Genomic DNA, 14,500 nt, shown 5'->3' with positions numbered 1-14,500 from the left:
TCCTCAAACACAGTGGAGACACCTTGTCCTCATTGTGACTAGAACAAGCCAGCTGTAATGAAATCGTAAGAAGAGTAGAAACAATCAGAGAACACTGAGAACCAACTGAGTATTTCGTAACACTGTGCAATCATCGTCTTTTGGAGTGTGTGTGGTAACAGTATTGTGGTTAGTGGGGTTTTTCCTTTTCTTATTTTTTTAAAGATTTTACTTATTTATTTGACAGAGAGAGAGATCACAAGTAGGCAGAGAGGCAGGCGGGGGGGGGGGGAAGCAGGCTCCCCGCTGAGCAGAGAGCCTGATACGGGGCTTGATCCCAGGACCCTGAGATCATGACCTGAACGGAAGGCAGAGGTTTAACCCACTGAGTCACCCAGGCGCCCCAGTTGTGGGGTTTTTAACTCATTATGATCTTATGGAGATATACTGAAGTCTTCACGAATGAAATGATAAGGCATCTGGATCTGCATTAAAATAATCCACTGTAGTGCTCGCTTTGGCAGCACATATACTAAAATTGGAACAATCCAGAGAAGATTAGCATTGCCTCTGCGCAAGGATGACACGCAAAATAATCCACTGTAGGGAGAAGTGCAACAGGATTGGCCATGAGTTGATCATGATTGAGGCTAGGTGGTAGGTGGTAGCTCAGTTGGTTGAGATTCCTACTCTTGATTTCAGCTCAGGTCATTATCTCCGGGGCATGAAATCGAGCCTCGCGTCCGGCTCTGTGCTCAGACCAGAGTCTGCTGGTCCCTCTCCCTCTGCTCCTCCTCCTCTCTCTCCTTCTCTCTGCCAAGTACATAAATAAAGTCTTTAAAAAAAAATGACTTGGAGACCATTAACATAGACCATGAAAACCAGCAGACACTTCACCTCAACTGTAAAGCAAATACTGCCAAGTAGCGAGGAGAAATGAAGAAATCTATTTCGATGGTGCTCTGTGCCAAGCATTAGGATAAACTCTCTTTCATGAATTATCTTGTCTTTCTTTTTTTCCCTTATTTTTTAAAGATTTTATTTATTTATTTATTTATTTATTTATTTATTTATTTGACAGAGATCCCAAGGAGGCAGAGAGGCAGGCAGAGAGAGAGAGAGGAGGAAGCAGGCTCCCCGCTGAGCAGAGAGCCCAATGCGGGGCTCGATCCCAGGACCCTGAGATCATGACCTGAGCGGAAGGCAGAGGCTTAACCCACCAAGCCACCCAGGTGCCCTAATCTTGTCTTTCTTGTTCAACAATTGTGGAAGATTAATACAATTGGTTTGACCACTATATGACCATTTTATAGATAAGGAAACTGAGGCTCAGGGAACCAAAGTGACTTGCCCTACGGTGCCAAGACAAGAAAAAGAGCCACTGATGAGCTAGGACATCTAGCTATTGAGTTTTTCTTTGTGACCTTGAAAAAGTACTTGTCCCCTTAGGTCTCCTTTTACCTAGCTATAAGGCTGGGCTAATGATTCACAAAAGCAAATTTTACTCTTAGGTTTTTTTCTGCCATACTTCCATCCCCTTTTCATTTTTTTCTGTCGTCCCAGGAATGTGTCACAGCCTGGTATGGAAGAAAGGGAAACTGGGCCCTCGGTTCCAATTATTGTTCTGCTGTCTGCTATTAGAATGACCTTGAGCAAGTCACTTAACCTCTCTGAGCCTCATCTTCCCCAACCATAAATTAGGGAAGAAAACAGTATCTCTCTCTGGGCACCCTGGAATGATCAAGACAGCAGACAGAGAATGCCCAGCTCAGAGTCCAGTTGGGGCAGGTGTTTCCAGTAAGGATGGGTCTCTTGTACCTGCCTCCTCTCTTAACACTTCCCCAGTCATTCCCAAGGCTTGTTCCTCTCTCCCTTAGGTCATGGCTGAAAGGTCACCTTCTAACCTTCTCAGCGAGGCCTTCTCCGACCTCCCCCCAAAATTAACCCCCCCCAGCCCCCATTCATTACTCCCTGATTGTTTTCCCGATGACTCATCACTGTCAAACATTTATTTTACCTGTTGGTGATCATTCTGTCCCCTACTCAAAGGTCTTTGCAGACAATCATTTTTGTGTTTGGTATCTCATTGGTATCTCCTTAGCCTGAGACACGCCGTGGGCCCCTGGTAAACATCTCTTGAATAATGAATGAATGAGTTCATGAATGCATGAGTATGGGATCTGGTACCCTGGGACGCAAGCAAAGTACAGGGCATAGGTCTTCCACAAAGTAGCTGGTCAGTAAATGCTTCTGTACTTGCTTTGTTGGGAACTTAGATTCCGCTGAGGTTACTCTGTTCACTTTTATTTTTACTTTTAAGCAACACCCAATTCACCTGAGGGAGTTCTAACAGCTTCCAGGTTTCTTAATTCTGGCTCTCCCTTAAATCATCCTCCCGGTACCTGTCCCAGTAGCTCAGAGGTCTAGAAGCTGTATTTCACCAAGGACAGTGAGCACCACTATCCTGAGGCCATTTGCAACTTCCCTTGCCTGAGTATAGATGCTTGACTAAGAGCTTTGTTTCAAGGCAGATAAGTGGCTCAGCAACCTTAATCTTTATGAAGGGATTACCCAATGCTGAGGTGGGTCTTGTCCACAGATTCTTTGGAGCAACAGAGCCGCAAATGTGTCTGGTATGATCAGAGAAAAGGAAGCAGCCCAGGATCCTTTATCCAGGGGGCCAGGCAAAGGTTCTAGAAGGGCCAGAGTTGCTCACAACATACCTCCAGAGGAGGAGTGTGGATGTGTTGGGACAGGGGTACTGATGGACACTTTCCGGGAAGCCTCCCCACCCAGGCACAGCTTTCTAAGCCAAAGCTGCCCCAGGCCAGACCTCTCTCCTTCCTGGGCCCATTGAGAAATAGCCCTGAAAATGTTGATCGTGGCTTTCCTCTCCTCCCTGCTCCGAGTACCGGCAAGTCCTGCCAGCTTTCAAAGCTTGTTTCTCATGGGAACCTTCCTCTGTCCCCACAAAAGACTGAGAGCCCAATTCATTCCCTCTACGTCTCGGGGTTTCTTGCCCTGGTGTCCTCCAACAGACTCTTACAGGAGCGCGGGAGCCCATGGGTCGAAAATTCAGGGGTCTGTGAACTTGGGATTTCACTCCATTTTCATGGTTCCTCAACTCAAAATGAAATGAGGATTTTCTTCCATGATAAACACAGGTGACCACACCCAGAAGGCTTTGCAGTGACGGCGACTTGGTCACCAGTGAAGCCACAAGTACTTCTTTTCATGTGACATTAGAGGTGTGATGAGAAATGCCGGCTTGCTCATCCCGACTTCAACAGTACCATCCCAGGGGCACTGCCCGATGGCGTTCCTGAATGCTCCAATAAGGAGCCTATGTGTTACTATACTTTGATGCTTAATACTGCTTCTATTTGAAAATTGTAATTCTACATCTTCTAAAAATCTCGGGCTGAAGAGGCATCTACAGGCTTCACCAGATAGCTCCAGGCATCCGTGGCCCCACAAGGTGGGGAAAGCCTTCTTAGCGAGGGGATAAATGAAGCAAAGGCTTGACTGTGATGGCGAGGAAGATAGTAGCAGAGCCCAGAAACACAAAATGACCATTAATGCTTCTGTGTTATTAAAAAGCTCTAGGAGGGGCACCTGGGTGGGTCAGTGGGTTAAGCCTCTGCCTTCGGCTCACGTCATGATCTCAGGGTGCTGGGATCCAGCCCAGGGAGTCTGTTTCCCCAGTCTCTCTCTGCCTGCTGCTCTGCCTGCTTATGATCTCTCTCTCTGTGTGTCAAATAAATGAATAAAATCTTAAAAAAAAAAAGAAAGCTCTAGGAAAGCCCACTGAGAGGTGTTCCCCAAAATGTCCATGGGGGTCCACGTGTAGGAGCAGAACGTGGTTTTGTTTGGCTCTGAATCATAGGGGAAGAAAACAAGTCCCCTCTCCGTCTCTTCCCAGACCCTCCATTAAGCCCAGTCTTAGATGGGTGCTAACCCGGCTTGAACGCCCTTCCGACGGGAGCCCTGCTTCATCATGGAGGAGACAGGGAGCCTCCAGCAGCGGAGCCCCGGGAACACTGCTTTCTTCTCACTGCTTATCATGGTCCGGTTCCCTTCTACTTCTGGGAAATGAGGCAGGAGGACTTTATTTACACTACCTAAAGATTTCATTTTCAACAAATTGGGTATTTTGAAAAAGTGAGCCACCGGGGAGCCTGGGTGGTTCAGTCGGTGAAGCTTCTCCCTTGGGCTCAGGTCATGATCCCAGGTCCTGGCACAGAGCTGCTTGCTCAGTGGGGAGCCTGCTTCTCCCTTTTTCTCTCCCTCTCTGCACTCTCTCTCACAAATAAATAAATAAGATCTTTTTAAAAAGAAAAAGAAAAAGTGAGTCAATTATAAAAATACAAATTAAGGAAATTGTTATGAAGATGGTACCAGGTCTGTAAAATATGAGTGTGCTATGTCACAATGCCCCCCTCCCACCCCCAGTTTTACCAGCAAGGGAACTAAGGCCAGAGGCTTGCCCAGTGCCTGTTAATTCCCCCAGCAAAGCGCAGGGCCTTTCCCTGTGGTGTTCTCTATCAGCTGGTGGCCTGCCATCCACCCCTTCTCAGCCTCCTAGACCTCTGCGGGGCCAGGGCTAGAGAGCCAGGGACTCGAAGTTCCCAGCACGGGTGTCAAACATGCCTTCTGAGTGTCCTGGCTCCAGGGTCCCCCGTCCTGAAGGGCCCAGCTGAGTGGGGCTTTCATCAGCCTCTGAGAGGTGGCAACGAGTTTCAGGGCAGGACGTCTGCTGCCCACTGCTCCCCACTTGGGCAGACCAGGCAGAGTGCTGGAAAGACTGGGAGCAAGATTCCAGAGGCATCTGGACAGTATCAGTCACTCAACTGTCTGGCCAGTGGGGTGGGGTGGGGCTGGTGGCAGAGGGCAGAAACTGGCTGGAGGGTGGAGTCAGAAATCCCACACAGATTCCTGGGGCCAGACCCGACTCCCAGGGAGGAGGGAGGAGGGAGGAGGACAGCCATGATGCACTAGGGCTGCAAATCCTGCACGCTACCCAGCTCTCATTAGGCGGCAGGACCAAAGGCAGCTGAAAGTCAATGATGTATTTGTCTGACAGAGGAAATGGGAGGGAGGGGCTGGTGGGCAGAGAGGGATGAGAGAGGCAGCCAGACTACTCCACTGGACAGCACTTGAGGACAGCAAGGGGGTGGGGGGGGCAAGGCTCACCCTCTGGTCCACTTGAAGATTCCTGCTTCAAAACTAATCCTGATGGCTTCCAGACAAGTCGGCACCAAGGGTCACTTCTGGAGGCTGTAAGTGTTGTTGATGGCAGCTGTAGGGACAGGTGTAAATCTGTCCATGCATTCCTTCCCAATACCCCTCCCATCTTTCTGCACCTGAAGCAGGTCCCATTTATTACTGCAAGCCTACTCAAGAGGCCTACACAGACACACACACACACACACACACACACACTATTGTATGTGTTCACAGTTAATGCTCGGCCTGCCCTGGGGGTACATTTTTTTTTTTAGCTCCCTTAAAGCAAACTCTATCAGCTGTTTGTTAAAGCAAAGCAAACACAAGCCTTTGCAACAACAACAACAAAAAAAAAAAAAAAAAGGAAAGAAAGAAAAGAAAAAGAAAAAAGAAAAGTTGGGGGGAAAGGAAAAGAAATTTTTTTATTTGCTACCATGAAAATGTTCTTTTAATATACCTTTCTGGGCAGACTGGGAGGCCAGTTAGGGAGGAGGCGTGGTTACAGGGAGAAAAAGCTGTGCTGTATGGGCAAACCATGGAGTGATGAGTCCCGGAGAGGGCACTTCACCTGAACCGGCCTCCTGGCTAATGAACCCTCCTCCTCCTCTCTCCCCGGGACCCCATCCCATGAGCAAGGAGCTGCCTTCCCAGGATTCGTGGGGGCCCCTCGCTCCCATCCCCACCCCATCCCTCTCCACAGGGAGCCTCTAGGAAATGGTGCTGCCCTTCTCCATCTCCACAAATGCGCTCTGGGAATCTGGAGGCCTCCGGAGGAACGCTTCCTCTGCTTGGCCAGCTAGACCCCACCAACCCAACCCTCTTTGTGGGTTTGAGCAGCTGGGGAGGAGAGGGGCTTGGAGGCCAAGCTATCGAGCAAAAGAGGGAAACGCAGCCCCAGCAGGCTCTTGGCCACCAGCTTCCCACCCTCCACCGCCAAGTCCTTGTAGGGGGCCCCTGGAAACCCCCTAATGAATGATAACTTATCTGCTATGTTGCTGGTATCTGATGCTTCATATGGTTTTGAAAACCATATTCCCTGAGGGCTGGAGGCTACTTCGGGAACTGGTCAGTTGGAGCAGCTCAATCACGATTTAATGGAGGCATTTATACGGTGCTAGATGATCTCCGAATGTTAAGTAATACAGCAGGAGGGCGGCCTGGGCGGGGTGGGCTGTGCGCTCCCCAGCGGCTTCTGTCTCCCTGTGGCCATGCCTTCCTTGGCTCCCACATCCCCCCTGGCCGCCCCCCACCAACTGTCTCTCTTTTCTGCCTCTCCTGGCTTCTGTGTCCCTGTCATCTGTGTATCTTTGCACTTCCCTCCATCTCTGCACTGGGTCCTTTCTCTCTCTGCTCCTTCTCTGTCCTCTCGCCCCCACTCCAACTCTGTGTGCACACACCCCCCACCCCGCCCCGTCTCCCTGTCTCCTGTCCTCCCACCTGCATTGCCTTCTCTTTCAGTTCTCTCCTTCCCTCCTCTTCTCCCCAACCGTCCCCTCTCTCCTTCTCTCCCCCACTTCTCCCTCTCATTGTCCTCCATTCCTCCATCTCTCCATCTTTCTTTCTCTTCTCTCTCCTCCCCCTCCCCACCCATCCACCCCCAGTTCTCAGGCAGGTTTGCTGCCCCTGTCATGGTTTGCAGGGCCCCAGAGCACTGCGGAAGGGGATGGTGGGCTCCCGCTGCTGATCCTAAGCCTGGGCCTGGGAGTGGGGACCTCAGTCACACCACCACACTGACAGCCCAGAGGCCTTGGGGGCCTCACCTGGAGCCTGAAATGCCTTCACATGCAGCCCTGCCTCACTGATGGGGGGCAAAGCCTCCCATAATGTTATTCCTTCACCCTCCACAAACTCTTTCTGCTCAATAGATCTGAGAAAACTTCTCTCACCTGGGGTGGGGGTGGGGTCAGGTGGAGAAGGCCTGGATTTGAATTCAGGACACCTGGGATCCCAACTTCCAGGCAAGAGGAGGAAGGGGGCACTCTACCTTTGGGATCGCTTACAGTTTTGAGATCCCAGGATTTGGGAAAGGGGCCCACAGGGGCATTAAGTTTTGAATGGGAAGCTTGAGAAAGCATTTCTCCGCAGCATCTTCTTGGGAGGAGACCAAGAAATGGACCTACAGGCAGATCTGGGAACAGAACTGGGTACGAGTGATACTAATAGAGACGGGGCTTAATATACGCCATGTAGTCGTCTAAGAATATACAAAGAAATACTTCTAAGTACTCTAAATATATATAGTATATGCTTTGAGTATGTGTATATGGTTGATACTAAGTATATACCAAGAGTAGATGAGATAAATAGACCGAGCAGAGAGAGCTTAGGCGTCCAAACAGCTCATGTTTAATGAGAACGTACTAGGTGCCAAGCTGTGGCTGAGCATTGTACACACCGGATGACATTTACCCGGTGTCATGTCCTCTGTGGCAGGACCTGTTTTCCTGGTTTTCAGAGGAGGTAACCGAGGCTCGGAAGGGCTAATGGACTCATGGGAAATTCTAAGGCTCTGACAGGGCACTTCTCAAATCTCAGTGGGAGGTGTGTCAACACAACCCCGTGAACCAGCGCTGGGTCTGCAAATGTCCCAAAGCCAGGAGCAGCAGCAGTCCCAGCGGAGCAGGCAGGCACACAGGAACCTGCTCCGCGCACCCCCCCCACCCCGAGCGTGCACCTGCTGGCTAAAAGACAGGCTTGTCCTCGCCTACAGCCCGGCACACCCACACAGACACACAGGCTGTGGGTGGCCCTTTCAGAAGACTGGGGTCCTGGCGTTGGCGGGCTCCATTCCTAGGGTGGCAAGCGAGAGAGCACCAGCATTTCCTCTCCTCTTCTGTGCATGCAAGTGGGTAAAAGTCCGCGGTGAAAGGGAGCGCACGCAAAAGGAAGCAGGGTTCCTCTGCACCCCTCCCTTCATACACAGCAACTGTGCTCCCACCACCAACCAATCCATCCCCTGTTCCTTCTCCTCCTCCTCCAGCCGTGTGGCCGTCACTTCTCCAACCCGAAAGCAGCGGGGAAACTGAGGCCCAGAGCGGCTGGCGCGGAGCGCAAGCGGAAAGCTCGCCAAGCTGCTGTGCCCGCGCCAGGCAGGGATGTGGCGAGCGGAAACCACAGTGCCGGGCCTCCTGCGAGAGACGGGAGCCGAGCCAAGCACGGCGCAGGCGCCTCGGCGCCTCTCGTGAAGCCAAAGTCGGCCAAGTAGGCAAAAGAAGGTAGAAAAAACGCGAGTCCGGGCCGCCGCTGGGAACGCATGCGTTCGCCGAAATCCTCCGCGCGAGTCTAGGACCTCCCGGAGGCGGCTTGGGAAGGGGCTGGGCGGTGGGCGAGGCAGGGAGGGCGCGGGGTCCACGGGGGCTTGTTGAGCCGCTCAGATCCTGGCGGGAGGCGGCAGGTGGACGTTCTGACCTCCGCTTCGGAGTCCGATTCCATGTGCAACTCGGGGAGTGAAAGACTAAAGCAGAGACAGAGCAAGAAAGACAAAAAGACGGGAGAGAAATACAGAGACCGAGAGGTTCCGGGCCTTGGAGCCAAGCGGAGGAGGCGTGATGATTCTGGCGACCCTCGGACTGTCCATAAACATTCGGACGCCCGCCAATGCCTCCCTAGAAGGTGGAACCCTCAGCCTCGTCTCCCCTTGGCAGAGTGCCTCCAGGAAAGCCACTCGCGACTCCGAGCCCTGAGTACCATACCTCCACACCTTTAGTGCAAGGAAGTTGGCACGCGGCGCAAAAAGACCTTGAAATAACTGGGTTTAAGATTTGCGCCTCCCTTTCCTTCCCTCCAGCAGAACTGCTTTTGATGAAAACACCCTGGTCTTCCCTGCCCGGTGGTTGACAGGGAATGATTGGAGATGCTGGACGAGGAACTTACACAGCAGGCGTTCAATTATTGCTCAGGTATTGCAGGTCTGCCTTAATCCACTATCATATGGGGACAAAGATGACCGGTTACCATGCCCTTTCAAAACCACCTAGAGGGCTCTCCACCAGTAAGAGCCCGGATCCAAGGTGACGCAAGGATGAAGAGTTGTGTCCCCAGGAACTCACAGCAGGCCTCAGGGATCCAAAACAGGGGCTCATTTCCACCGGGTCTCCCTAAGTCAAGGATTCTCAACATCCCCAGCGCTGTCCCCAAACCACCCAGCTCCAGATCCTGCTAGGCTGAGGCTGGGAATTTTTTTTTTTTTTTTAAGATTTTATTTATTTATGAGAGAGTGAGAGCAGGAGAAGCAGGGAAGAGGGAGAAGCAAGCTCCCTGCTGAGCAGGGAGCCTTACATGGGGCTCCACCCAGAACCCCAGGATCATGACCTGAGCTGAAGGCACACCCTTAACAGACTGAGCCACCCAAATGCCCCAAAACCGGGACTTTAGAGAGAGGACAGGTGTCCGACGGAGAACCTGGGGAGCAGCACGACCGAAGAAGAGGAAGCGAGAGCCCGCGTAGGGAACCCGAGTAAAATTCAGGGAGCAGGGGAGAACCGGAGAAGGCTCTGGCCCAGTCAAAAAGGCGGGGTGTGTAGGGGGAAGCAGTGAGAGAGGAGACACAGAACCGGGGAAGCAAACAACGGAAGCGAGAGCCTGAGGGAGTGTGCGAACGCGCTCGGGAGCAAGGCGCCTGGCGCTGGACGGCCAGAGGCGCCCCAGCTCTGCTCCCCACCGCGCCCTACCGAGCCCAAGGGGAGCGCCCCGCCGACCAATTTGCCTTGCACAAAACCCGCGCCCCAGGGGCCTTTGCCAGGCCGCTGGGGCTTGAGTCGTTTCTTAACTAATTAACTGGAAGCTACGTCGCCCCTTCTTTCAGGGCCCAATTAATTCGCCGCGGGCGGTTGGGCGGGGGGCCTTGAGGCTGAGGCGCCCGCCTGGAGCCCCTTTGTAAAGGGTTGTCTGGACCATATTGATTCCACACACACACACACACACACACACACACACACACACACACACTCACACACTCCTTCCTTCGTACCAAAAAAAAGTCTTGAAAGCACTGGATTGCCGGAGTTTAAGGACTGTCAGACTCACAACCCCTCCTCCCACTGAACCGATTGCATTAGCTTCCAGAAGGAAGGGACCCACCAGCCAAGGCAGTTTCCAGATAAGCCTCAGAAAGGGTTAAATGGAATTTCTCCCCGAGGAGGGCAAAGAAGTAAAGGAGACAGGTGGCCACTGTGTGCCTACTCTGTGTGTGCGCCAGGCAACTTCTGCCTCACAGTTAAAATCCAGACGATAACATTGACAATCCCCAGGGGGAATCCCAGCTCCAGAAGAGACTAACTCCCTGTGGAACTATCTCTCTGCATGACTCAGTTTCCTCATCTAGAGAATGGAGCTCACTGAAAAGGCTCTTGCCTCCTCGGATTGCTGTATTTGATGAGCTGATGGGTGGGGAAAGTCTTAGAACATTATCATCCACCGGAACGTTTCACATTTCACATTTTCAATAAATAGCATTTCAGGAAAAAAAAAAAAAAAACATTTTGTTGATGAGGAAGCCGGCGCTACGGAGCGCAGACCTGCTGCGTAACGATCCTGGTGTTTGATTCCAAGGCCAAGACACTTTAGAACGAAATCTACCAGGGGGCTTCTCCAGCACTCTGCGGGCTGGGTGCGAGTGGGGAGTGCTCTCCCGGTCTGATGGACCCAGAGGCTTACTTGGAGGGGGCTGGAGCATTACCCCTTCCCTGCCCTCCCCCCATCCTCCCTTCAGTTCAATACCGACTGCAAGGATCCAGAAACTCCAAATCCCGAAACCTTCCGGTTGGAACCCAGAGCGCGGCCCCAGCGGTGATTTCCCAGCGGTTGTGGGGGCCTCATCGATTGTACTGACCTCACGGTGGGTCAGCTTGTCTCCTTCATCGATCAACCGAACGAAGTCTAGGACTAAAATATAGATGCAAGGAAATCACAGCCGTCTTTGTAAAGCTAGTGGGAAGTGGCCTTGCTGTGCCAGAGCTCGCGGCGGGGGGGACCCAAGCCGGCCCCACCCTCAGTCACCGGGTCGGGAAACTGAGCTTCTCACCTCACTCCCCTTTATTCGATCATTGTTTCATTTTTTTTAGTTCTGTGTTATACTAAAAACAAAAAAAAACAAAGAAGGATTAGTTTATTCAATCAACAAACACTTGATAAACTCACCGACTATGCCACACTCACTGGTCACTGGGGTACTAATGAGGGAGGGGGTCTGCCCAGAAGCATAAAATCCTAGCTAGGAAGGGGCTGTAAACGCTTTTCTGCTGTCACTTTTTAGCAAATGCGACCTTGGGCAAGACTCCCTAGCTATCTGTCCCACAGTTCTCTGCCCATGAAGAGCAACAACACCATCTAGCCCTAGACAAGGTGTGGGCACTGCGTGGTAGAAACGGATAAGGGAGTCTAGAAGTTAGTTAGATCCTTCAGCACAGCCCGGCGCTCGGAGCGGCTGCGAGCAGATGTGGGGAAGTCCTTTGTGAAGCCTGGAGTGGGTGTAGGCTCCTTACTCCTGAAAATTGATGGGAGCCCAAGATCGCAGCTTCCTCTTCTAGGGAACAGAAAACCACTGGCCCTACCTACCCCAGCAGGCAGAAAAGCTGAGGCTGGACAGAATTTGGCCTTCCTGTCAGAGACCTTGAACGGAAGCCCTCTCCCACCCCACCTTTCCTGGGTCTCAACTTTCCTCATCTTTAAAATGGAAATGTATAGGCATGTACACTCATCACAGTGAATAAGGCTCAGGACAATGAGCATCAAACCAGCCAGGACCCAGGGTCTCCAGCACTTAGCAGGGTACCTGGACCAAGAAGCCCCTTAGTCAATATCTGTGGGATGATCTGGTGGATGTTTCTGTCCATGACACCAAACTTCCCAAACTTCCCTTCCCACTACCATCCTTACACTGTTGCGCTTTACATATTAGAATCTGTTTGCATTGTAGCTACTCAGTTTGATGCTGATTTTCTAAAAATGCACTTTGGGAGTGGTCATTTGTTTCCAAATGCACGGAGAAACCCCTTTAGTCCTTCTCCCCTTCTTCATTGACTTTTATGCCTCTACTGAAAGATATTCACTGAGCACCTCTCAGTTGCCAAGCACTGTAATCTGTGATGGGAGTTGGAGATAGGATGAGTCACTCCTCTCCTTCCAGGAGCTTACAAAATAGAGACCTAATGTTAGACTCTCCTGGCTGGACCATGTGGCCAGCAAACCTCTTTGGTTATAGTGGATTTTTTTTTCCCCTTTCCTTTCTAAGTAACTTTGACCAGATCATAAAGTCTAACACCGTGCCTGGAACATAGTAAGGGCTCAGCAAGCGCCGCATGAATTTATTCTTCCCAATACTGTAGCCACACTCCTCCTTTGGCTATGCGAGAGGTCTTCTCTCTTTGGTGCCTTCAGAGACACTTCCAAATGAGGGCTCCATTAGATCGGGGCGCAACTCGAACCCTAACATTTTCAATTCCAGGTAATTCAGGCCGGTAAGGCCAGCCCCTCCGACTTCAACCGAGCATGTCTGGGCCCGGGGAACACCAGATTAGCCTTTGCAAAAGAGGGTGTACCCGTTTTGCATCTCCACACCTATCTTGCCGTCCTCCTTTACAAATACGACCCCCCCCCCCCACACACACACACACTTTTCCCGGTAAACAAGAGCTAGTACAGGTGGCCTAAGAAAAGAGGCGCCAGTTTGCCCTGAGAACCCTCGTCCCCTGCATCCCGGTTCTACCCTAGCCTCTCGGGATCCAACTTCCAAGTTCGGCAGACTGTGAGCGAACCTCTCCCGTCCCAGCCTCCAAGAACAGCATTGACCTCCCGGCGCATCCGGAATCGGCGCTGCGGAAGTTCAAAATTGAGGTCCCAACCGCGCGCGCGTTGGTGGAGATCGGCTCAGGCCCTGCGGGGCCCTCCGAGGACCGAGGTCCGCCGCCGCGTCTCCCCCCGAGCGCCATCCAGCGGCGAGACGGCAGGGGCACCTTCCGCCGAGGTTCCGGGCGAGCTTCTCCAGGAGCGAGGAGCGCAGGTTTCCAAGTGGGAAGCAGTCCCTTCCTCCACCCACTACCTCCCCCCACCTCCGAGATAGGGGCACGTCTCTCTCCTCTGCCTCCCCACATACTTCCCGCGCTGCTTGAGGCCGATTCGGGTTCACCCGGCGTTCAACACCACCCTCCCCCTTTTATTTATGCCCAACATATGCGCTGGACAGGGAATTGTTTCAAGGCGAGCAGAAAGAAAAGAAGGAAGGAGGAAAAATTAAAAAGGTGTTTGCAACGCCATTGCCTGGGAACTTTCCTGTGGCGGCTCAGGGGGTTTCATCCCAGACCTGGTGACTCTTGTTCTCCCTTCGCTGAGAACGGACGTGTTAAGTCCTGCCTCCCTAATTCTACACCTATGACCTTATCCTGGTTGGAGTCAGGCGCTCTGACTCCCTGCCCTTGCATGCAACCCAGCCTGGAAACCTCCCCCGCGACCCCCATGGGCGTCGTCCCCCGCCCCCCCCATGAGTGTCCCAGAGTGGCAATGTAGCACGCACGGAATCTTAAATGCAGAGGGAGAAAAACACCATTCTTCATACACCCTGAGTGTTATCGCTAATTTTTTGGAAAAGTGCCTGTGTACACACATATTACATATATTATGAGCGGGTTAGTGCAAGACTAAGAATACCGAACAACAGTGGGGGGGGGGCATATTCTCCAATTCCCTGGTAATTTGTAACAGGCAGACTTTATTGCTCAGAGAGAAAAGGAGTAGCTGCGTAGCTGGAAAACAAATTTAATTCTGTCTATATTGATCAAATGGGAGTCTGCCCGTGGGATGTGATTGCAATGCATTTTTTAATCTGATATTTAATTTCATATTTGGGGCTACTTGGAATGTCCATATGTACACACTTGTACCCACATAGGACATTTTGGAATCACACGTGCATATTCTATTACATTTAAATAATACAGTGGAATATGGCCTTTATGTTGGGCCCATACATGGTTCAGCAAGCTTCCCAAACATTAGGGAGATCTAAAATGAAGCCCTGGAAAGCCGGGAAAGCAGGGCCCGCCTCTCTTCCAGATTCAGTTTGGGGCAATCTTCTGATACCCCAACTACACAACATTTCTTTGGCCTCTTACCTCTCCTTCACCTAATCTCTCCAACTGAAAAAGTTTATAATAACTCAACTCCAATATCCCTGATATTGAAATCCGTCTCATTCCCTAAAAATAAAAAATAAATCACAAGCCCACACTCAAAAGGCCTTTCAGTGACTCCAACAATTCTCCAATTCTAGACGGAGAAATGAAACAGAGGAGTTGTCCTG

At 51.6% G+C, this 14,500-nt stretch overlaps 1 protein-coding gene and 1 pseudogene across 1 annotated transcript; one reads left to right on the top strand and one right to left on the bottom strand.

Moving 5' to 3' along the window:
- Window positions 1-487: 487 nt before the first annotated feature.
- LOC125082740 (uncharacterized) lies at window positions 488-584 on the top strand (annotated as a pseudogene).
- A 6,961-nt stretch (window positions 585-7,545) lies between these two features.
- On the bottom strand, window positions 7,546-11,107 carry LOC125081811 (uncharacterized; the record flags this gene model as incomplete). The annotated part of the gene is made up of 2 exons (XM_047696518.1): window positions 7,546-8,659; window positions 10,924-11,107. Coding segments are annotated over 2 exons (957 nt in total), but the record flags the coding sequence as incomplete, so codon positions are not given.
- Between the last annotated feature and the right edge of the window lie 3,393 nt (window positions 11,108-14,500).

The sequence above is a fragment of the Lutra lutra genome, chromosome 12 (assembly GCF_902655055.1).
Source record: "Lutra lutra chromosome 12, mLutLut1.2, whole genome shotgun sequence".
NCBI lineage: Eukaryota > Metazoa > Chordata > Mammalia > Carnivora > Mustelidae > Lutra > Lutra lutra.
This window is presented reverse-complemented; position numbering and strand designations above follow the sequence as displayed.